Consider the following 25753-nt stretch of genomic DNA (forward strand, 5'->3'; position numbering starts at 1 on the left):
AGGGCAGATCTTGTGCTTAATTGCAATAACTTTTTAAAAGCCGTCTGAAGAAAGAACTGCGGGCCCTGTGTGTCCTCAGGGGTTCAGGCAGATACTTCTGTTGTAGGGTTGGCAACTCTGGTTGAGCGTATTCTGGGAGGTTTCATCACTTCAACTCCAGCCTCCATCTGCCCCGCCCTTACTCTTGACCATTGATCGCCTGACATATCATCATCATGGTACACTGCCCTCCTACAGCAATTGGAAAGTGAAGACTCCAATATCTGGATGCTTGTTGAGTGTCAACCAAACAGCCTTTCTCCCCCCTCCAATATTTTTTTATAAGTAATAAACAAAAGTGTTCAAAGAAAATGAAAAAACATGTTTTTAATATCCCCAGAATTTTTCTCGTAGGCTGCTTGCAGCAGTACCCAGGAAATTCATCTACAATGCCTGGAAACTTAAGGACATTCTGAAAGTGCTGGCAACCTTACTGTCTTGAGAGACTGACAGAACTGACCAAAGAATGGCAAAGACGCAGTTGTGGTTGGTCTCCAACATTTCTGGTATTTCCTTGCCTGTTTTTTAAAGGGCGGAATATTTGCTTGCTCCTTATAGGCCAATGATATCCGGGGTGGAGTTGGGGCAGAGCTGGGAGATCAGTTGCTATGATTTGGATTGTACTACCTGAAAAGATGGTGGATGTGGATTCAATAGTAACTTTCAAAAGGGAATTGGATATATACTTGAAAGGGAGAAATTTGCAGGGTTACTAGGAAAGAGTAGGGTAGTGGGACTAATTAAATAGCGCTTTCAAACAGCCAGCACAGACACAATGGGCTGAATGGCCTCCTTATATGATATATCGATCTCCAACTTGGCATTGGTAAGCCTCATCATAGGTTCAGACAAAAGGAGCAACCTGGATCCCAAAGAAAAGCATAACTTTTAATTTTTTTGTTGATAATCACACAGGGGCCTAAGGGCACATAGCTGGGGTGGGGATAGTGCCATGGGGGTTAGGAGCTTGGCAGCCATAACCCCTCAACAGTAGGCAGGTGCCAGATTTTCTGGCTTCATGGACAAGCAAGCACCGGAGGTGTGCTCAGTGACGCAGGCATTTGTCTGTCTCGTCTAAATTAGATAGCCTCCCTCTGACCCTGCAAACTTCTAGAAGTCAGCATCGTATGAACATACAAACATACTAATTAGGAGCAAAAGTAGGCCATGCAGCCCCTCGGGCCTGCTCCGTCATTCAATAAGATCACAGCTGATCTGTTTGTGTTTCGAATTCCACACTCCCATCTACCCCGATAATCTTTGATTCCCTTGCCTAACAAGAATCTATCTACCTACGTCTTAAAAAATATTCAATGACTCCACCTCTACCACCTGCTGAGGCAGAGTTCCAAAGTTGCACAACCCTTAGAGAAATTTTTTTTCCTCATCTTAGTCCTAAAAGGGCGACCCCTAATTTTAAAAGAGTGTCCCCTAGTTCTGAACTCACCCACAAGAAGAAACATCCTTTCCACATCCACCTTGTCAAGACCATTCAGGATCTTATATACTTCAATCAAGTCTCCCCCTCAATCTTCTAAACTCCAGTGAAAACAAGCCCAGTATGTCCAACCTTTCCTCATAAGACGATCCGCTCATTCCAGATATCAATCTAGTAAACCTCCTCTGAACTGCCTCCAATGCATTTACATCCTTCCTTAAATAAGGAGACCAAAACTGCACATGGTATTCGAGATGTGGTCTCACCAATGCCCAGTATAACTGAAGCATAATATCCCTACTTTTATTTTCAATTCCTCTCGTAATAAAGGACAGCATTCCATTAGCCTTCTTTATTAGTTGCCGTACCCGCATACTAACTTTTTGTGACTCATGCACTAGAATGCCTAGATCCCTCTGCACCTTGGAATTCTGCAGTCATTCTCCATTGAAGTAATACTCTGCTTTTTTACTCTTCCTGCCAAAGTGAACAACTTCACATTTTCCCACATTTTTCATAGGTCAATAGTCAGCATAATCCCATCAAAGCTGCCAAGACCACAGCCCACAAATATTCAAGACTGCTTTTCCTTATTTTACACATCAGACTGGAGTGCCTTGACAAAATTTGCAGAACAAGGGAAATAGCGGGGCTGACAACATCTTAAAATAATTTCACAGCTCTGAAATCTGCTGCACCTGCAGTATGTAGTCTGAAAATGTAGCACATGGCACACTGGCATAACTTTTAGCTTTGTTGCCTGGTTCGTAATCTGTAGAGCAGGTCACTCACTGTTGTGGAACCTTCCTGAGTTTAGTCCTATTGAAATCAATGGCATGAAAATTGGGCAGCTTATACATGGGCAGGCAATCTGCTTCATCAGGTTACTGCCCACGTGGCAAGGTTAAACATTACACCCAGTGTATTGCTAATTTGGATTAGTGACATTCTAATGCTTGTTATCTGGATAATTTGTACATTTTATTGTTCTTGTAATTTGACATCCTTAGCATCAAGATGTCAGTCTGGGTTCGTGGCAGCACTCTTATATCTGGGCTGATAGGTTGTGAGTTCAGACCCCACTTCAGGATTTGAGCACATAATCCTGGTTGATACATCAGCCCACTCCTGAGGGAATGCTACACTGTCTTTTGCGATGTTAACCTCTGAGGTGGATGTAAAAAAGGCATTATTTGAAGAAGATGGATGGAGGGCAGGAGGTGATAGTTCTCCCGCTGTCCTACCCTTCTAACACCAGCAAAGCCAGTTTAACTGGTCAATTATTTCATGGCTGTTTTGTGGGACCTTGTTGTCCAGAAACTGACTGTTGTCTGTCTCTATGTTGTAACAGTGACTGCACTTCAAAAATACTTCGTAGGCTGTAATGCACTTTGGGGCATCCTGAGGTCATGAAAGGTGATGTATAAAAGCATTTTTAAAAATTTTTGTTAAAAAATATGCATTACAAGACATTTATTAACTTTCTTTTAGGCCAGTTATACTGCAGGCTCCACATTTATTTTTCATATTAAATCAATATATAAACTGTAGCATAACTGGTTTGAAGTCATTGATTTAAGAATGCTTTGACTTTTAAGACCATTACAAGTTATTCTCACAGAGCGGGACTGCAGTGTAATTGTGACGAAAAGAAAGACATTTTATGCCTTACATTTTTTTGGTGCTTTCTCTCCCCTCTTCTCCTGAAGTACATTGACTGCTTGTTGGTATAGAGTTGCAATTTTTTAAAAATTCATTTATGGGTGGGGTGGGGGGTGCTGGCCAGGCTGGCATTTATTGCCCATCCCTAATTGCCCTTGAGAAGGTGGTGGTGAGCTGCCTTCTTGAACCGCTGCAGTCCATTTGGGGTAGGTATACCCACAGTGCTGTTAGGAAGGGAGTTCCAGGATTTTGACCCAGCGACAGTGAAGGAACGGCGATATAGTTCCAAGTCAGGATGGTGTGAGACTTGGAGGGGAACTTGCAGGTGGTGGTGTTCCCATCTATTTGCTGCCCTTGTCCTTCTAGTTGGTAGAGGTCGCGGGTTTGGAAGGTGCTGTTGAAGGAGCCTTGGTGCATTGCTGCAGTGCATCTTGTAGATGGTACACACTGCTGCCACTGTGCATCGGTGGTGGAGGGAGTGAATGTTTATAGATGGGGTGCCAATCAGGCAGGCTGCTTCGTCCTGGATGGTGTCGAGCTTCTTGAGTGTTGTTGGAGCAGCACCCATCCAGGTAAGTGGAGAGTATTCCATTACACCCCTGACTTGTGCCTTGTAGATGGTGGACAGGCTTTGGGGAGTCAGGAGGTGAGTTACTTGCCACAGGATTCCTAGCCTCTGACCTGCTCTTGTAGCCACGATATTTATATGGCTACCTGAGTTCAGTTTCTGGTCAATGGTAGCCCCTAGGATGTTGATCGTGGGGGATTCAGCGATGGTAATGCCGTTGAATGTCAAGGGGAGATGGTTAGATTCTCTCTTGTTGGAGATGGTCATTGCCTGGCACTTGTGTGGCACGCAGATAGTCCTGTGTTGTAGCTTCACCAGGTTGACACCTCATTTAGAGGTATGCCTGGTGCTGCTCCTGGCATGCCCTCCTGCACTCTTCATTGAACCAGGGTTGGTCTCCTGGCTTGATGGTAATGGTAGGGTGGGGGATATGCCGGGCCATGAGGTTACAGATTGTGGTTGAGTACAATTCTGCTGCTGCTGATGGCCCACAGCGCCTCATGGATGCCCAGTTTTGCATTGCTATATCTGCTCGAAATCTATCCCATTTAGCATGGTGGTAGTGCCACACAACACGATGGACAGTATCCTCAATGTGAAGGCTGTACTTCGTCTCCACAAGGACTGTGCGGTGGTCACTCCTACCAATACTGTCATGGACAAATGAATCGGGGCAGGCAGATTGATGAGGACGAGGTCAAGTATGTTTTCCCCTCTTGTTGGTTCCCTCACTGCCTGCCGCATACCCAGTCTAGCAGGCCAGCTCGGCCAGTAGTGGTGCTACCGAGCCACTCTTGGGATGGACATTGAAGTCCCCCACCCAGAGTACATTTTGTGCTCTCCTCACCCTCAGTGCTTCCTCCAAGTGCTGTTCAACATGGAGAAGTACTGACTCATCAGCTGAGGGAGGGCAATAGGTGGTAATCAGCAGGAGGTTTCCTTGTCCATGTTTGACCTGATGCCATGAGACTTCATGCGGTCCAGAGTTGATGCTGAGGACTCGCAGGGCAACTCCCTCCATACTGTATACCACTGTGCCACCACCTCTGGTGGGTCTGTCCTGCCGGTGGGACAGGACATACCTGGGGATGGTGATGGCAGTGTCTGGGACATTGACCACTGTGCCGTCTCTGGGTTACTAGTCCAATGACAATACCACTACGCCACCGCCTCCCCTGCCAATCACACTGTAGTACCTCACCCAAGCAATATAAAATCAATTAGGTATGCAAAACTCTTTTTTTGGGTTCTGGATTGTAAATACTATTTTGGCACATAACATGCAATATATAGCACCCTCTTTTCACTGTCTCTGCAAAAACAAACATTCACGTATACACACTCACATATATAAAACACATCTGGGTCTGTGACCTGTTTCCCAAGGTAAAATGATGTTTGTCAAATTCATAAATTACTTCATGGTACAGATTTCCCAAAATATTGCACATCTCATGCACAATCATGTAACAATTTATCCCTATTTTTACATTGTAATATTAACTTTACTCAGTATTCTGTACATAAAAGAACATTACCAATGTTTGCGTGTTAATATCAGGCAGAAAATCATTTTCATCTTTCTGTAATTCACAGAAGTACATATTCTGTGGGATGTGACAGCTGACACAGTGTCTGCGTTTACATCACAGATGCTTGCAAATAGCTTCATCCTTTTTCTCCGGAGTCTTAGTTAATGACCAGTGTATACGTGACTAAAGTCCTTCAACTTTGATATCTGAAGATCTGATACCCAGCACTGTATTTTTTGCCACAGAAGTGGTTGAGTCCCCCTGAAATAAATGGTGTTCAAGTCATGCTTTTGCTATGAAATGAAAACATGCTCAGATGTTTCTGCAAGAGACAAGAATATTTGAAGCTGAAGTATGTTTAATGGAGAAAACTACTAACTGCCAGATTCTAGTGTACAACACTGTACATGTGGTCATAACCCCCGTGACCTTCACAACATGGGCTGTGTTGTCAGGGAACGTAATTCCAGTTGACAAGTCCTTAGGGTAAATCCCCTCAGTGAACACTGGCAGTCTCAATAGATTCGGACATTCAAACAAAGCACCATGTCAAAGTGCAATGCCATGGCCAATGGGCTTACAACCATCACAGCCTAAGCTGCAGAATCCTTAAAAGTCATCCATTATACCACTGGAGACAGTGAAACATGTTGGCCCTGATGGAAGTATGCATTTTACAAATAAATTGGATTAGCCCTCTCTGCTTTTTATATACAGTTTGGAACCTTGCTTTTACCCCAATTTTCCGCCTCCTCTTTTCCCCTCTAGAAAAAGTGCTGGGTTTTACTGGGTTGCTGTTCTATGGGCGCTGCTACCCTCTGGTACCAATTCTTCATGGGTGAACCTAGAGTGTTTTGGCAAACTGTTTACTGTGGAGAGCATCGAAGCAAAGCCTTATCTTGTCCTGACCCGATATTGTATATAGATTCATTGATGTGCAATTTCTAGTCGGGATGATTTAATAATAATGAGAAGCAGGAACCTTGGCATGGTCTCATGTTCTCCTTTTGGAAACCGGCAAGGTTTCTGCTTCTCATTACTATCCAATGAACTAAAAGCTACAATTTTATTTTTTGTCAAATTTGGGCTAATGTAGCCCAGGACTGGCAATTAACCCGAATTCCTTGCTGGAGAAGAAAAATATGCCCACCAATTAACCTGTTACCTCGAACAATGGAAAATACCTAATGGTTAGGCCACTTTATACAGGCTAAAACTACTGTCAAGAGCTATTTGAGATAAAATAGTACACAGACTTAGAAAGAGTATTTCACCTATAATTTAACATGCAAAAACTTAACACTAGATACAAACTATTTTAAAATAGTCATCAAACTCTCAGAATGATGCACAGACACTGATGGTACACACATAGGGCCCAATTTTAATTCTGTGCAAGTGGTGGGTTTTGAATGGGTTCAAATCGGACCCTAAAACTCTGCATACAAAGCTTTGCTCATGATTGTTCCATGGATTGTTGATCCACAGACTGTCACAGAAAAATTGCAATTTGGTCAAACGTTTCAGAGATTACTTTTTTTCTATTCGTTCATGGGATGTGGGCATCGCTGGCAAGGCATTCCATAATGGCTCTTGAGAAGGTGGTGGTGAGCTGCCTAATTGAATTGCTGCAGAGTGCATAATGTAGGTACACCACATTGCTGTTAGGTAATGCCAGGATTTGGACCCAACAATGATGAAGAAATGTAGATATATTTTCAAATCAGGATTGTGCATGACATTTGGCAGGAGCTTGCAGGTGGTAGTCCCATGTGACTGCTGCCCTTGTCCTTCTAGGCGTTAGAGGTTTCAGGTTTGGAATATGCTGTTGAAGAGAACCTTGGCAAGTTGCTGCAGTGCATTTTGTAGATACAAAGTTACCTTTGAAAAGTCGTATGAAACCAAAGCTAAAAAAATCTATTTTTGGTACAATAAGTATTCAAAATGTAGTTGAATGCTACCTAAATCAGTTGAAATACTGCATGTACAATTTTAATAGGCCAAATGGCCTTCTTACAGACTTGACCTCTTACAAACTCTGGTCAGTTTTCATCAGTTTGACTCATAACTGCCCTCTGAAATGGCCTGGCAAGCCACTCAGTTCAAGAGCAATTAATGATGGGCAACAAATGCTAGCTTGCCAGCGATGCCCACATCCCATGAAAGAAGTTAAAAAACCTAGAAATGCTAAGGCACCCCATGTTAAATTCAGTCAGTCTAACATAAATAATGCATTGAACTTAGGACCTTACTAGTCTGTGTGGTTCAGCTACTAATTGGATACGGTCACAGGTGGGGTGCATTCCTTTTTAAGTGTTGGCTTAGTCTCCGTTCCTCCATCATCTGCTGCTCCTCCTGCTCCATTAGAATGACCTTGAAAGGCTTGTCTATAGGCAATACCATACCCGCTCCTCATTATGGCTGGGCAGGGCTCCTATTTTCCCAGCAGTAGAATCCCAGAAACAGTGTGGAAAAAGTCCAAGGATGTGTTAGGTAATTCAGGGGACTGATTTTAGAGGAGAAAACTGGTGGGAATAGTGTCTGCTGCATTTTACTGTTGAAAACAAAACTATGCCCCCATTTTGCATAATTGAAAGGCTGAAAATAGCATAGAATCTTGGTATCAAGAAGTTTAGAACTAGCTGCAGTTTTTGAAAAAATCATCCACGTATCAGGCAAATTCTATCCATATGTTAAAAAGTCAGTTCAGACTAGTTTTTGAACCGTGGACTTGAAGGGAGCAACCAAGCTACTCTTGAATAAAGACAGACTTGTGTGATTTGTTCAGTTAATTGTATGACAGCCCATTAATTTTGAATCCATTCTGAAATTTCAAACAAGCCACAGCAGCAACCAGTGAGAGGGTATATAGGTGGCTGGATCTGAGTTGGTAAAAGGTTGTTGAACAGATTGAAATCTTTACAGGAAGGGATAAAGCAGACAAGATAGAATAGCATTAGATTAGGAGTTTTTTTTCTCATTAGTGAGGTTAGATATTGGACTTTCTCCTGAAAGTAGAAAATGTATTATTGTTAGATTACTTATCAATAATTACTTGTTTTTCTTAATACTTGGTGGCATGGATAAATTTCTGTGACTTAAGAATAATTACCAGATGGGGTTTACTGTTTTAGAACACATTACTAAAAGTTTACCTAAGCAAAGATATACACTCACAAAAGATATATATACTCTCAAAAGAACGGGAAGTTGGGACTCACCCATGAGATGGATCTAAAATATAAGAATTGAAATAATGTAGAGTGAAGGGTAGAAAAGACAAAAAACCATAACAAGCAGTTAGACTTTTGTTGAATTCATGTGGGTAAATGTCTTCTACTTTCTGCTTGATGGTAATTCAGTATAAAAATGATTACTTGGAAAAAGAGCCCCCTACATTCTTTTATTACTTAGTACAATATCCATAATTTCATCATTTCCATATTTTTTTGATATAATTTTACTCCGCGAAATGCAAAAAATGGAAGACTTTCAGGGAAAAACAGTATCGTCTGTACAAAGCCTCTTCGTGAGCTTGGGAGTATAATATGCTTCATGTTATTCTTAGAGTGAGCCTATAACATCTGTCACTGTACTTGATCCAGAGACAGCAGACGTTGATGGGGTTTGCTGGGTTCAGGGTGTACTGGCCTAAACTATTAAAATAATGATTGCTGTTATTTTCTTAACAACCCCCTCAGGAGGGATGAGGCAAAGTAATTGCAGACAGATTTAGAGAGTTTCCTGCCCTTATTGGGTTTAAATGCCGTTGTGTTTGTTTGGCTTTAATCTAATCTCACCCAAAAGAAACATAAGCAGCATGAATCCTTTTCCCACCATCAACATTACGAATGCATTAAAAATGTATTTTTTAGGTAACTCCCAGTTTGCCAACACTTTGAGTTCATTAATAATTTATTAATTGAACATCATTGTTTTGATATGCGAGATGCATAGATATATAGAGGGGTGAGAAAAACTGCTCTTTCCCTCCCTTTCACCCTATCAAAATGCAAATTGGAAAAAATGCAAAATTAATAAACAAAAATTGAGTGTTGGCAATGCTGTGTTACAACTAGTAAACTTTGCCCCGACTGACATGTCAGGCCAATAAATATGCCCCTAGTCTCTGCTAATTCCATTGTCCATTAGATATTTTTAAAGTGAAATAAAAGTTTCGGGAACAAGAGGAAACAAGCTGCTCCATTCAAAATAATATAGAAGCCCAATTTCATTTCATTGACAGGATTTCACAGGTTGTTAATCAAATTCTGTACCACAACCTGCTTCAGTATAACATTTCTCTCCACTGTACCCACATTTCTAACTTGGAAGTGTGACCAATCTGTGTAATGGTTAGTTCTTGGGACCGCTCTTTAAACAGTAACTTGTAAAAGTGGCAAATCTCTTTTCATTAGTTTAGAAGGAAATTTTAATCCCCAAAAATGGGTGGGTTTGGGTCAGGTGGGATGTAACAAGTTTACAAGATCACTACGCAGTGTGTGTAAGCAAAGCAGCAAACTGTGGTTTTAAAGAGACAAGCTGCGGTAATTGGAACCTGTTTTCTAGGAGCTGGCCCTTAGCAAATACAAATTGTTACAGCTGTTTTCAGTGACTTAAAGAGTTACTTAAGGTAACATTGTTGGAGCTACACCATCAGACCTGTTGTGAGAAACCACAGAAGTTGTGGTAGGGATGGTATTCGTGGAATTCGAATTGCAGGGGAATTGCTATAGATTGGAAATCGGTGTTGGCATCTTAGAAGATGGGATCTGGAGATCTACTTGAAAAGACCTGAAAGACCTTGTGGCTGTAATTGGTGCTACCTTTGCTGAGAGGACTTTCCAAAAGAATTGTAAGATGTATCTTTGTTGCATCTGATAACTAACATGTAATCCTTAAGTTTTATATATTGACTGTGATTTAACTGTTAGTTCATGTTTAAGTTTTGTTGGTTTTGAGTATTACAGTAAAATTTGTAAAAGTGATATCTTATTTGTTTGTTTGTTTTAAATTGGGGTTGGTCGTTGGATTGGATTCTTTTGGTTTGTGATCTGCATGGGGATCATAACAATGTTGCCCAGGTCATGGTGAAAGAGGAGGTAGTTGAGACATTGGATGAGCTAAAAAAAGATTGGGTATTAGATAGGCTGCCTGTACTTAAAGTAGGTAAATCACCAGGACCGGATGAGATGCATCCAAGGATGCTGAGGGAAGTAAGGGTGGAAACTGTGGAGGCACTGACAATTTTCCACTCCTACTTAAATACAGGGGTGGTGCCAGAGAACTGGAGGATTGGAAATGTTACACCTTCATTCAAAAAGCATGTAATGACAAGCCCAGCAACTATAGGCCAGTCAATTTAACCTTGGTGGTGGGAAAGCTTTTTGATACAATAATTCAGGACTAAATTAATAGTCACTTGGACAAATGTGGATTAATTAAGGAAAGCAAGCATGGATTTGTTAAGGGCAAATAATGTTTAACTAACTTGCTTGAGTTTTTTGATGAAGTAAAAGAGAGCGTTGATGAGGGTGCGCAGTTGATGCGGTGTTTATAGGCTTCCAAAAAGCGTTTGACAAAGTGCCACATAACAGGCTTGTCAGCAAAGTTAGAGCCCATGGAACAAAAGGATCAGGAGGAGCATGGATAGGAAATTGGCTGAGTGACAGGAAACAGAGAGTAGTTGAGAACGATTGTTTTTCAGACTGGAGGAAGGTATATAATGGGTTCCCCAGGAGTTGCTGTTAGGACCCCTGCTTTTCCTGATATATATTAATGACCTAGACTTGGGTGTACAGGGCACAACTTCAAATTTGCAGATAACACAAAACTTGGAAGTATTGTGAACAGTGAGGAGGACAATGATAGACTTCAAGAGGACACAGACAGACTGATGGTATGGGCAGACAAATGGCGGATGAAATTTAATGTAGAAAAGTGTGAAGTGATTCATTTTGGTAGGAAGAATGAGGAGGGGCAATATAAATTAAAGGGTACAATTCTAAAGTGGGTGCAGGAGCAGAGATACCTGTGCAGGAATCATTGAAGGGTGCAAGGCAGATTCAGAAAGTGTTTAATAAAGCATATGGAGTCCTGGGCTTTATAAATGAGGGCATAGAGTACAAAAACAAGGAAGTTGTGATAAACGTGTATATAACACTGGTTTGGCCTCAACTGAATGGAGTATTGTGTCCAGTTCTGGTCACCACACTTTAGGAAGAATATTAAGCCATTAGAGAGGGTGCAGAAAAGATTCATGAGAATGGCTCCAGGGATGAGGAACTTCAGTTACTTGGATAGGTTGGAGAAACTAGAGCTGTTCTCCTTGAGAAGAGAAAATTATGAGGAGATTTGATAGAGGTATTCAAAACCATGAGGGGTCTGGACAGAGTAGATCAGGAGAAACTGTTCCCATTGGTGGAAGGATCCAGAACCAGAGGACACTGATTTAAGGTGATTTGCAAAAGAAGCAACAGCAACATGAGGAAAAACATTTTTACGCAGTGAGTTGTCAGGATATGGAATGGACTGTCTGAGAGTGTGGTGGAGGCAGATTCAATCAAGGCCTTCAAAAGAGAATTGGATAACTATCTAAAGAGAAAACCTTGCAGGGCTAAGGAGAAAAGTGGGGTGTTGGGGAGTGGGCCTAGGTGAGTTGCTTGTACAGACAGCCAGCACATACACAATGGGACAAATGGCCTCCTTCTGAGCTATGGCCATTCTATGATGCTAAGTGCCTTTCCAGTACTTGTTGTGAGCCAGGAGGAACAGGAGTGCTTCCTCCTGTCCTCCAAGCTGTCCTGCTTCTGTCCTAGTGATCTGACCTCCCCCATGATCAGTCACCCACCCCCCACCCCCGCAATTTATGTCCAACCACTACGATCAATCCCCCACCGAGCCTACAAGCCACTCTGTGTCCACCCACCATGCATCCCTTCCCCTCCCACAATCTCTAAGCAGCAGGAAACCTAACTGTTTCTGGGTTATGGCCTCTGCTGCCGAATTCTGCACCCAACAGGGAGCCAAGCCTGCAACTTCATAGCATTCAGGGAAATTCGAACATGCAGGATTCCCATCCAGAACTCCACTTCCCCCTCCCCAACCCTGGCTTGGAAATCCCACCCTAGTAAATATTGGGGTCAATGCAACAACTTAAATCTCACTGGAACACACTTACTTACATACAACTTGCAAATGTGTTCATTATACTTCTATTTAGGTCTCATTTACATCTTCAGGTTTCAGCTAAAAAGTTGAAGAATCTCATTTAATTTTTTTATATACAGAATGTTTCCAAACCCATTGCTAATACTAAACAACTACCTAACACCACTGCCATTAATTTCAAGAGAATCGACTTTCTTAGTGAGATCAAAGTACAGATAGAATAGTTTTGTTTATATGTTCATCTTGCTTGAAGTGCAGATATGCAAATTTGTTTCCTTAAATTTAACCTTACTGCTGAAAGTTGAAAACATAATTAAACACAGGTCATTACCACCAAACAAGGAATGTGCAACAAAGGAAGATTACAGACTGAACCATTCATGAAGGAAACATTATTACATTAAAATTCATTGGTTGTCATTCATAACCAAAAAGAAAAATGCATGTTTTATTACTTGACTGCTAATGCTTGATTTGGTGTTATGTTATGATTCTATGTCATTTTATTGTCTGCTACAGTATATGGCCTGGAAATGTGACTTCTGACCAAAAGAAGTAGGAAGTTACCAGAGTGACTGGCATAAGGCACAAATCAAATTTGGATTCGAGCCTCATTTAAATGGTGTCATTGAGCTGTGGGTACCAAATGGGCACCTCACTGCAGCTCACCAGTGGTGGCTGGGAGGAAAATAGGCTAGCTGCTATGCTGATTCTTGGGCAGTGCTTGAACGGGTCAGCAGTGGGCCTGGGATTTTTCGTGAGCCCAAAGAAATACTCCTGCTTCTTCTGGACCCCAAAGAATCTCTAATTTTCATGAGAATTTTTTTGAGTAACTTCAGTGATCTCTTGAAGGACTGTTAGGCCACTCAACACCGGAACGATCAGATAGGGTAGAGTGAGCACAGTGCACGCCCCACTCACTTATACCTGAATTTTGCAATCAGCAACTGACATAGAACCCCAGTATATATATTTAAATAGCCTTACGCCAGATTCAGGCTGGCGGGTTGCTCACAAATTTAATGGCAAACCTTTACGTGGCATCAGGTGGGCCTTTGGCGTCAATTGGGTGGTCATGGAATTCCACCCAACAACCCCCCCCCCCCCCCAACTTCCCTGCCATTTTCCAACTGCTCCTGTCTTTATATAGAGGGGCAAAACAATCTGCCTTTGTATTGAATTTCCCCCTCTATGGGCTGAATTTTACGCCGCCCCAGCGGATTGGATGGTGGCACGGGGGCAGCGTAAAATTGAGCGGGAGGCTCCGGGAGGCCTACCCGCCCTGCTTCCGGCCAATTTACAGCATTGGGTGGGGTGGGAAACGGCCCGCCCGAGGCCAATCAAGGCCCTTAAGTGGCAAGTTAACTGTCACTTAAGGGCCCTCATCCGCCTCCACGGGTATTTTACCTGTGGCAAGTGGGCATGCTGGGGACGTGAAAGGCCGCCCAGCGATAGCTGCTGGCCTTTCCATGCCCCGGTGGGGGGGGGCATGGTAGTCAGGCACAGGTTGCCCGATTGAGAGCCGCCCCCTTCCCCAAACAACCACTCCAGACTCACCAGGGAAGGACCGATCCCACTGGTGCAATCCCTACTTACCGTCCCTCCAGGCTCCCTGGCATCGGTTAGGCTGCGCTGCTGGGACTAAGAGCTGCTGGCCCGCTGATTGGCCGGCAGCTCACTGAGGCGGCTCCTCCTCCCTCAAGTGGGTGGAAGTCCCGCCTCGGGACAACTAAAGCCCGGGGACCCATGGCAAATTCCCGTCCGCCTAAGGTAAAATCCAGCCCTATGTCATTATATAAAAGCATGGTCAGGTATCACTGCACACTACAATGGAGTGTAATTTAGCTTTTTTTTCTACTTAAAAAAAAATACTGTATTTATTGTTCTGTGTAACAAATTCCATGATTGCTATTGAGCAGTAAGTAAGGTTTTTCAATCTTTAGAATTCACCTCCATTTAAAACATAGTTTGAGGGGGCAGCAGTGTAACAGAATAGTAGGTGGCAAGAGGGACAGATTCGCCAATCAAAATCGGAGTTGCTCAGTGTGCTTGTGTACAACTCATAGTGGTCATTTACAAAGTGCATTTTCTGGATACTGGTGGACAGTTTGCTTCTCATCATTGCATGATTCGATAATAACCTAGCAAAAAGAAATGGAAAGGGGTTCGAATTGATTAAAACAGAAAACTGTGCGATTCAGTTGGATGAGATTAGATTAGTAATAAAGGAACATTTAAAACCAATGAGTGCAGGCAATTCTTTCAGGCTGTTTGGGGGGAAAAAAAATCTGGTGTTTGCTGATCTGATTTACACAGTGTAAATCTTCATCAGTAGCAGACCTGCTCTGGAGTCATGGGAAAGTCATGCTTAAGAGTTTGGCAATTGATTTGAGGGCTTTGATGTTTTAAGTGTAGGTTATTTGGGAATTGTAAGGAACTTTTTAAAGCCTGAATAATCAGAAGCTGGTTAACTTCAACTGTGAGGTTTTGTACTCTGGCAATTGATTTGGAAGAAACAGCCACTCTTATCTTGGAAACGGCTGTAGTTTTTATTTCAAAGCATGCATATAGATGTTTAAGCTCACAGCACATGTCTACATTGGCAGGATTTAGAAAAAGTTACAAGAAGTCACTACAAAACCTGTCAACAAAGTCAATAATTTGACTATCATTTCGACAAGATGAACATCAATTGAAGCTCATTGCTTTATTCCGTTTTTATTGAGGGAGGGAAGAAAAATAAACAATTTAGTTCTATCTTGCTAATTTTGAATACTACAACAATAGAGCACCCTTGATGGTAAATCTACCTTTGGATGGGTGTCAGTTTGGCACAGTTGGCAGCATTCTTGCCTAAGTGAGAAGGTTATGAGTTCAAACTCCACATTAGGACTTAAACACATAAGGCTGGATTTTCCCAGCCCCGTTGAGATGGGCTTGGAAATGGGGGTGCCGAGAAAATAGAGGGGAGCCGCATTGGGACGGCTCCCGACATATTCCCACTGCTGGGGAAGTTTCCCAGGGATGGGCGGGAAACAGGATCGGCTGCCCGCACCACAGAGGTGCTGATGGCCCCTATTAAGGGACATTTTGTCGCTTTTCCGGCATTTGCCACTGGTGGAGCAGCCCCCACCGCGTGTGGAGGTGGCCTTCCTGCGGCAGACAGGGGGGCCATCGAGGCCAGAGGCTCCATGCCCCAATGATGGGGCCGCGGGCAGGAAAGGCCGTAAATGCCGTCCAAACGATTCTTGCAGTTGGATTTCCCCTCCACTCCAAAATGCATTACGGCATCGGCCCTCTTAATTTTTGACTTGTTTCTGTACCTCTGAGGGCACCTTCATGTTGAAAAGCCCTCACGGTCCCTGACCTGCTTCAGCAGCGTCCCCCTCTCCAAGTGCGGCTGCCGAGGTTCCAGATCTGCCAGCCCTCTGATTGAGCCGGCAGCATTGAGAGCCCGCCCAGCATCCTTAATAGGATAGTGAATCCGGAGGCAGCCAATTCGGACGTGCCTCCAGGAAGATTGCATCAATGGGCATGCTGCCGTCGTGTGCGGGGACCCCCATTTGGTCCCGATGTCAGGGTCCTAAAGCCTGTGGTAAAATGCAGCCCATATTCGTGAAAACATTTTTGACACATTCATTTTCGTTTGTCATCTCCTCGTACAAGAATTTCACCTTTGGCAACATAACATAAATATGACCTTAATAAAATTTTGTTTGATAATGCTGCTGTGGAGCATCTTAGAACATTTTACTATGTTAAAGGTGCTATATAAGTGCAAGTTGCTGCTTTTGTACTCAGGGCCCCAGTTCTAAAAATCAACAGAATGAAACTGGCATCCTATTCTGTTTTTCCAAAGCTGGAGGATTCATGTGGCCGATCTGCTTTGAGCGCCAATGTTTTTCAAAGTAAATGCAGTACTGAGAGTATGCTCCATTGTTGAACAAGCCATCTGTTAGATGAGGCGTTAAACCCAAGCCCCTTTTACTTGTTCAGATGGACATAAAAGATTCCATGACTATTCAAAGAATAGCAAAGAACTCGCTCAATAGCTTTGCTAATATTCATCCCTCAACTAAAACAGACTAATTGGTCAATAATCTGTGGGACCTTGCAGTACACAAAGTGGTTACTGCATTTTTGGGTTTAGCTGGAAAGGTGAGATATTGTAAGACCTCAGACACCACTGACGCTTAAGAATTTTAAATATCCCAGCAAATATTTATCTCTCAACCAACATCTCTAAAAGAGATGACCTGGTTATTTATTCCACTACTGTTTGTGGGAACTTGCTGTGCGCAAATTGTCTACTGCTTTTCTTACAGCAGTGACTACACTTGAAAAAGTACTTAATTATCTGTAAAATACTTTGGGACATCCCAAATGTTATCTAAATGCAGCTTTTTTTTTCCTTTCTGAAGTGACTGCATTTCAGAAATAATTCATTGGCTGTGTGAAGTCCTATGGACTTAAATGTTTGTCAAACTCACACAAGGAACAGTTATGAACTAAAGTGAACTGGAGCAATTATGAACTGTAAAAGTGAACTGATGAACTAAACTCAAAAATGGACGTACTTTTACTGCAGACAAGATGGAGTAAGAGGTCAGGTGACCTCTCCTGCACTGCAAATATACATAGTAACTGTTGGAGACTAAACCCATCATCACATCTGGACTGGTCCTGGGGAAGGCACATTAAAATGCTAAACAGACCATTCAATGCTAAATGGCTCCTATCTTCAAGAATTGGGTTGACAAAGGCCTTCGCAAACAAGGAGACTTCAGATTCAAAGCCAAGATAATGGGCTGAATTTTACGTTGCGGCGGGGGTGGCCGTAAAAAATGGCCACAGAGACGCCGCGATATTAAATGTGATGGCTCATTTAAGTGGCCGGGGTGGACTGCACCCACCGCCTCCACCCCCCCTCCCCCCCACCGATGACGTGCAGGGTATGGGCACCATCGCACAGGCGCCAATGCCATTTTTAAAGGGCTTCGGGCCTTTATATTTCATTTGCATTTTTAAAGAAATTGTGAGTTCGATTTTTATTAAAAACAATTAAATAAATTTTCTTAGCCCCTATCCCACCCCACCAATAACCAATCACTTCATTCCTTGCCTCTCCACCCAAAATATTTACCTTGTGCATCTGCCCTTCCCCCCCCCACCACAAAGTTCACAAACTTTCATCTTTAACCCTTCCCACCAACCCTTACACCTATCATTTAAGTTTGACCCTGCACCCACCTCCCGCACTGAAATACTTACCTGCTCCCCCCTCCCTACCAGGGATATGCCTCAGATCTCCAAAGGGAGATTCAAAGGCGCAGGAGTGCCAGCCACCAGCAAGAATATTGCACCAGGGCCGAGGGCGGGAGCGGGTAAGTATTTAAATGATTACTTTTAAAAAATTTAAATATTTAAATTTTGAAGCTGCCGCCAAGTGGCAGGGTGGCAGTTTGGGGCCGGGCCTTCCCAGCATCTACGTCCGTGGCGGGCCTCTCCCGGAGGCATTTTCCGCCCCCCCTCCCCCACCACCACCACCCCCACCACAACCCCAATGTTGCGAAGTTAATGATCACAGTTGGAAAAACAATGGGAATGTTACAATTGGCCTTCGTGCCTCCATGTTGGGGAGAGGAAAAAAACCATGGATCTCCTTCTTGTTTGTTGTCCTGTGAACCCCGTCCACCACTCAGAAATGCATGGGTGTGGTTACTGGATGAGGAAAGAATTAAGCTGAGCCATGATGCCATGTAATTGAGTAGCCTGCTGACACATTGGGCTAAATTTCGCTTTGTGGCGGAAAACAGGAGGTGAGACTGTTTTCGGATTCTGAACCCACCTCTATCGGGGAGGGGGCAGGAAGTCACCTGGTGGGAATTTGAATGGGACGCTCTCTTAATTGCCCTGGAGACAGGTTCTCTGTTCAATTAAGGATGGCTGGAGGGCCAATCAGACGTCTTCCGGCTTCAGAGGAGTAGCAGGCTGCAGTAAAGTGTAAATAACTGAGAGGGCACTTCAACATCAAGGCGCCCTCTCACCAACCCTTTTAAAACATCAAGTGAAAAATGGAAAAAAGTAGCTAGGCCACCACTTCGGGGGCAGGGGAATCCCTCTACAGGGCAGACTTTAGGCTGCATCTGCACCCAGGTAAGCAGACAGGGCCTGTAGGTCTGCCTAGAGCGCTGACATCCCAGCCTGCTGCTGGGTGTTTGCCTCCGGCAGCTGAACTGCCCCCCCATTACATCGGGAAACTCAACACTGATTGGAAAATCCCAGTCTGCCTCCTTTAACTATCATTAACAAGGCTTTTAATTAGCCTAATTGGCTGCCTGCTTCGTGGGGTCAGGGCACCTTGAAAGGCCCGAACCCACTTCCCTCAAAATGGCCGGCTCTGGGAACAGCGTTGGCAAACCGGCATGCCAGCCGGTTTGGGCCCCATCTGTCTCCATTCCCGAAAATCCTGCCCAATGTCTATAATCACATGACTAGTTGGACAAGGCATTAGATAGTTGGTGGAACCTTTGTTTCATCATTAACCACAATTTTCAGAAGAGCTGAAAAAATTAGAAAAACATGATGAAAATGTTCTACTGTCACAATTATCTATAGTATTTAGTACCAGTCTTTGTGTAGGGAACAACTCAAAGTAGGACTGCAGATTGTCTGATAGAATGGCTCTTTACTTGCATCTTCCTCCTACCTTCTTATAAAATTTATATACTTTTGCTTTCTGTTGGGTGAGGAATCTGCCTAGTATTATCACTAGGTAAAGTTGAGAGGGTGGAGGGTGGGTTGTTGCTGGTCTACCTGGCTCAACCTTAATGTTAGTCTATCACAAAATAGGACCTGAATTTATCAATTTCTGAATCCTGTCATATATAACTCAATGTACTAACACACTCAGTTACATTTTGGTACTTAATATTAATACATCTAGCTGCATTTTGTTTAATCCCATGGAATAGAATATACCAGCTTGTTTCCTATTCATGCCACTGTATCAAGACACTGTGTTTAACTTTAATTGTCACAATTTTGGTCATGCTTTTATATCAAAATTGCAATGTCAACATTTCTTCAATGTTGTTATCAACTGTGACAAGGTAGTGCAGGCTCTGATCACTAGGTGGCTCTGACCTAACTCTGTTGTTACCTTACTTAGAACTTATAATCATGAGTTGGCACAGAAATATTTACAGCACAGAGAGAGGCCATTTGGCCCATCATGTCTGCGCAGCTGAAGAAGAGCCATTCAGCCAAATCCCACCCTCCTGCTCCTGGTCCGCAGACCTGTAGGCCATGGCACACCAAGTGCATATCCAAGTGTCCTCCAAATGAGGGTTTCCACCTCACCACCCCTCCACAGGCAGAGAGCTCCAGACCGCTACCACACTCTGGGTGAAAAAATTACTCCCCTCCAATCTCTCGATCAACTACTTTAATTCTATGCCCTATGGTAATTGGTCTCTCTTCCAACGGAAAGAGGTCCCTCCCATCCACTCCATCTAGCTTGAGCCTTACCCTGAGCAATGCCAAGTAATTTATTAGTAGCATTGTACAAATCACTTTGCAGTCACTCCCACTGTACTGAATCTTGAACCAACATAACATTTAAACATAAAGAAAAAAGCAAAAATCTGCAAGTGCTGGAAATCGGAAATAAAAACAGTAAACGCTGGAAACACAGCAGGTGTGGAAGAAATTTTCCATTTTGATGATGTGCTTGCTATTAGTTGTACTCCTCTCAAAAGGGGGCACTTTTGTTAAGTTTTTGGTTTGATGACAGTGGGGTAACCCAGTAGCTCCTTATGGGATTTATTTAATTTAAATAAAAGAGGCATCTATGGAAGAAAGAACAAAAGTTAAAATTTTAGGACATGACTTTTTCGAATTGGTAATCCTTGGGTTCTTTCTTCTACAGATGCTGCCTGAGCAGTTTCCAGTAAAAAAAAAGTAAATCCCTCATTCAAACATAGAAAGATTAATTGAGGATCTTTTATCACTTTCCTCACTGAATATTGTCAGTTTGCACAACGGATGAAGCTGGTGGCGGCAGCGGGAACGCGCGGCAGTTGGTGGCGGCGGGAACGCGCTCGGGCCTTTCCCCGTGAGCTCGGGCCTGCGAGCAGAGGATGTCGTTGATCCGGTGGAACCGCTCCGGCTGCTCGCAGGGAGCTGGGAAGAGCCGCAGGAAGAAGACGGCCCCGGCCCCGAGGAGGGAGTGGGACAACACCATCAGCGACCTGAGTGTTCACCGGCCTAGCCCGGAGGAGCTCGCTCGGCGCTACCAGAACCGCGTCTCCAGGAACCGGGCGGAGGCTGAGTGGGAGCTCCGGCATCGGGCCGCGGGCCACAGGCGGGGCAAAGCTGCCGGGAAGGAGCCGCTGGTGATGACCGAGCTGCTGCTCGACCAGCGGCAGCTCCGGGATGTGTTGGCGAGGTCTGACCGGGCCCTGGCTCTGGTCCGGGACCTGTTCGGCGATGCCCCGCGGCGCCAGGCCGGCTTCCCAAACGTGACGGCGGCTCCGGGCTGCGAGAAGGCGCCGTCGGCGGGGCTGGTGGCACCGAGATGTGAGCAACCCACTCAACTGTCCCTCCTCAGCGAGTCAGTCATGGACTCCCAGGCCCTGAATGAAACCGGCGACACAACGTCAGACCGTCAGCTGTCGGATGAGAGTGTGGAAGAAGCAGATGCTCCAGTCTCCATGGACTATCAGAGCAACATTGACAGCAACGGCCGCTTTCCGGATAGGAAGCAACAGAAAACTCCTCAGCCCATAGGAAGTATAGCATCGAGCCAGTCCCTGGGTTTAAAGACCCCAGAGACTCCCTGTACACCGAGCTGTGCCTCAGGGAACCACACAGGCTTAAATGCTACTGCTGCAATCCAGAGAGTGAAGTCAAGAGTGCAAAGTGGAACTGAAAGCAATACGGAACTGGATGGCTCATCCCAATTCGAAACCGCAAGGGGAATTCAACAAGTACTTCATCCTAGTTCAGGGAACTCAAAAAAGGGCATTTCAAAAGACAACAATTGCAGTGTGTCTACCAAAAACATGGGAGACAGTAGGCAAGAGGACAAGCAGCTGAGCCTGGAAGTACTGCAGGAAATGATTGAGAATATTGACCAGGAGATGGTGGAATATGAACGCCAGACAGGACGCAAAGTCACAGGCTGGTCGCCACAGAGAGGTCACAGTCTGACAGGTTTCACTTTCTCTCTGGTCAGCTTGATAAGCAGACTGGCCCACTATCTGAAAGAGAATGAAATTCGGCAGCAGCAGGAGAAAGAAAACCAGCAGCAACTTCTCGAAAAATCCAAGGAACAACGAGCACTGATTGATGCACTGACTGCAGAATTTCTGACAATGCAAAATGAAATTATTTCTGTGCAGACTAACCTGCATCAGTATATGATCAAAACAGATGAAGAGCTGTTCTTGCTGAAACAGATGTTGCATGGATCTATAGAAGCAGAAAGAAGTAAACCAAAGCCAAGCCAAAGCATTGATGCTCATGAGGTTAAAGAAACAGCAGCAGAAGGTGGGACTTTACATTCTTGTGTTTACTCTGTCAGACAAGATAAAGTAAATGCACCTATTTTAAGGGCTGTACCAAATACTGGAGAGAAACTTTTCGACAGCCTGGAAAAAATCCAGCCCCTTGCAAATCAGTACAAAGCGAAACTGTTAGAAATAGCTGGAAGAGGTCAGAGTTTACCTGAGCAACTATTTGGCCCTGCTGTGTTGCTTTCTCCCCCAAGACAGAGGAACAGCCAAGTACCTACTGGATCACAAACTACAATTAATTTGTTTCAAGAAAAATCTCTGTCTAATAATGTATATCTGAAATCAAATGATGCACATTCCTCACAAATTCATAAGGAAGTTCCAGTGTCCCCAGGTGTACTCAAAGAAGGAAAGGACTTTACAGAATACTTGGGAACACAGAACCAAAACCAACTGCAAGAATACCAAGATCTTACCCAGCAATCAAAGTTTTGGGATGCTAATAAAGTACAGAAGAACTTGAGTCTCACTTTTCCTGTTACTAATTTGCCTCAAATGCATGAAATGCAACAACCAGGAACTATTAATAACACAACGACATGTATTCTGAGAACAAAAGAGAACAATATGGAAGTTAAAAGGGGTCAAGACCTTTCTTTGGACAAGTGGCTTAAACATGAAGCAATGTTATCTCAAATTACTGAGCTACAGTTGCAGAATTCTGCTCTCAAAGCCCATCTTAGTCAGTTCAAAATGGGTAAATTATCTAATTCTGCACCACAGATTGAAAAAACCATTCCCAGCACTTGTGAAAGTCTTCAGCAGAGGATCACTGAGCTCAACCATCAGAGTGCTGAAGCACGCAGCAAACTATTGAAGTTGATTGAACAGCAGAGACAAGTTTCTGGTGATTCTGCCTCGCCACCCATTTCTCCTATTCCACCTGAAGGTATATGGACAGAAACTGGCAACAAAACGCTGGATGTGTTGATCCCTCTGCCCAATGGATTGGACTCTTCCACAGGGACCACACCGTCCCCTGTCAGCAGAACAAACAGAAATAGATCTACAGATAATGCTAGTACAACTAGTTCCTCACTACATCTGGACAATGGTGACGAAAATAGGGCACCTGTTCCTCAAAGAATGAAGCCAGAAAGATTGAAAGAAGAAGGTTGGTTTGCACTGTCTACTCATACCATGTGATTCTAACGCTGAGATTATAAATTCATATATGAGTGATTGGAGAACTAACAGAAGAGCTCTCATTTTTGTAAAAAGGAAAATACTGTAGATGCTGGAAATCTAAAAAAGAGAAAATGCAGTTCTGAAGGGTTGGCATCAGAAAGGCCGACTTGTCTTCTGCACAGATGCTGACTGACGTGCTTCTAGAATTTTGTCTCTTTGTTTATGCTTTCATATTGTATTTTATTTGTTTTGCATTATTTTTAATGGATAAAATGTAATTTAAAATTTCTGTGAGCCTCCAGCAGGTGAATGTCTTCAATTATTATCATTAATTGTGCTGATTATTGATCCACAGAGACAAAATATAAGCCTTATTGAAACTATTGTCTTGGGACGAAAAGGATGAGGTATTTTCTTGCCTGTCCTTCTGTGGTTTTCCTAATTGCGCAGTTCAAAAAAATTAAGGACAGGGTTAGCAAATCAGCCCAATTTTCAGTTCCATAGACCTCTGGTAATAAACGTGAGGTGTAAAACAAACTGTCGATTCACTATCATGTTTGTGGCGAGGTGTGGCATTGCAGTGTGTGTGCTGTCAGCTCCGTAAATCAATCTTCTATTTTTGACCCAGTACAAACCGCCATCAATGTTTAAGATAGGCATTTTATAAATTATGATTTTTATTACATTTAAATATGAAAGAGTACATTGCAATATTATATTTTAGTTATTCTAATAAAACTTTCACATTTTGCACAAAAAAATGTTTTTTATATGGTATATCAGTTCTCATAAGTAATCCGAGTCTCTTACTTTGAGAGTTGGCTGTTGCTACCTTATCTATCTGCATGATAGAAGGCCCTGAGGTGTGACAATAATAGCCCCAAATCCTGTAGTAAGTACAGAGGCCTAGTGGTTTGGGTATTTGACTTATCAACCCAGAAATTGTGAGTTCAGATGTTTCAATGGCAAGGTATGAAATTAAATACAATAAATTTGAAATATGAGGGTTAGTGACAGAAAAATACTTGAAGGCTTCTTAATTATTGTAAAATTCTAATTGTTTCCCCTAGGTCTTTTAGGGACAGGAGTCTGGCATTGTATCTGGGTAAGAGAAAAGCAATCTCAAGCCAGTCAGGCCTTTGTTGGTTGGTGGTCAAGTTGAAGAGCTGTCCCACAGACTAGTTAAAGCAACAACCTTACACAATTGTACTCTCAGAATCATATCTACCAGCCAACATCCCACATTCCTCCATTCCAAACCTTGGATATCCTGACCTACCAGACAGTCCCACAACAAATGGATCAAAGCAAATCTCTGTATTTCTATTTCATCCAGTTAAGAATAATTGAGCAATTAACAGGAGGAAGAGGCTTAATTAACATTCCTGTCATCAACCATGGTGCAGCTCTGACTGCAAGAGATAAGATTGAAAGTCTTATTCAAAAAATGCCAAGTGGATGATTCTACTCTGCCTCTACCCGAGGTTTCCCTATCACATTTGTCAGTTTCATTCACTCTGTGTGAAATTAAAAACCAGCAAAGTGCACTGGACAGAGCAATGCACTGCGATGTGCCTTGATACATTGCAATTGTGGCGCTGAAAACTTGTGCTTCAGTCAAGCTACTCCAGGACGGCAATGACATTGGCATTTACCTGACAATGTGGAAGATTTCCCAGGTAAGTTCAATCTACTAAGAAACAGGAAGCATCTAAACTGTGTTGTGATCCTGTAGTTTTTTCCAGGAAGTATGTGGTGTGCCTTTAAGGCTGGAAAAGGATCAGTATTGCTTTAAGGCAGCAAGTTCCAGGGACTGAGTCAAAGAATGCATTCTCGTTGGCGTAGGATACAGCCATTCGGAGAACAAGGACAAAGATACAATGTTGCTGATTGACGTTTGAAACTAGCTGAAAAGAATGGCTTTTGAGACACCGCTAACAGACACCGACAGCTGGACTAGCATGAACGGAACAGAGATCTGATAATTTAAACTGAAGGAAAGGAAGTTAGACTGACAATCTTTTATACCTCAAAAATTCTAAAGCCATTGAAAAGTGTCTGCAAGTTGTTGTTTGCTGAATTCATCGCTGGAAGAAGAGCATCACTTCAACTTCTGAAAATAAACTACCGACTGTCCTACTGTTGAAGAACCTTTTTCGCCCATCAGACGGCTGTGAGGACTTCAAGCAACCTTGGAATGTTCCACATTGGAAGATTCCACTTCAGGAGTGTAAATCTGCAATTTGTTGATCTAAAGGCACCTGGTTTGGTTAACCTCATGCGGGGGTTGGTGGATGGTCAAATTGGCTGTGGTTTTCGTTAATTTGTAAAGTTTAAAATGATATGTTGGGCAATCTGTGGAGGGACGGGACTGAATCAACAGTGCGTTTCTCCCACCACAATCAGAATCATATATTTTGATTGGGACTTTGTCTTGAACAGTAGATCGAAACAACTGGCAAATTACCATACTAGCAACCTCCTCCCTATCATTGGTAAAGTGCCGGAAGCAGTTATCAATATTGCTATTGAGCAACAACTTACCAATGAACTGCTTGGTGTGGTTTCTACCAGAACTACTTCATAACCTTGATCGCAAGATGAATGTCAGTACTAAGGCAGCATTCAACAGAATATG

General features: G+C 43.3%; 2 protein-coding genes across 7 annotated transcripts in view; both read left to right on the plus strand.

The window, feature by feature from the left end:
* sulf1 (sulfatase 1) overlaps positions 1-25753 on the plus strand; it is a 353304-nt gene that overhangs the window by 29204 nt on the left and 298347 nt on the right. The gene's annotated exons all lie outside the window — the stretch shown is intronic.
* On the plus strand, positions 20470-23404 carry spice1 (spindle and centriole associated protein 1). The gene has a single exon (XM_068031965.1). It carries the CDS (start codon positions 20551-20553, stop codon positions 23131-23133), a length of 2583 nt encoding a protein of 860 aa, XP_067888066.1. The 5' UTR covers positions 20470-20550; the 3' UTR covers positions 23134-23404.

The sequence above is a fragment of the Heterodontus francisci genome, chromosome 5, assembly GCF_036365525.1.
Source record: "Heterodontus francisci isolate sHetFra1 chromosome 5, sHetFra1.hap1, whole genome shotgun sequence".
NCBI classification, from domain to species: Eukaryota; Metazoa; Chordata; class Chondrichthyes; order Heterodontiformes; family Heterodontidae; genus Heterodontus; species Heterodontus francisci.

Coding starts and splice junctions, on each gene's coding strand:
- spice1 (XM_068031965.1), top strand. CDS start 20,551: ATGTCGTTGATCCGGTGGAACCGCTCCGGCTGCTCGCAGGGAGCTGGG.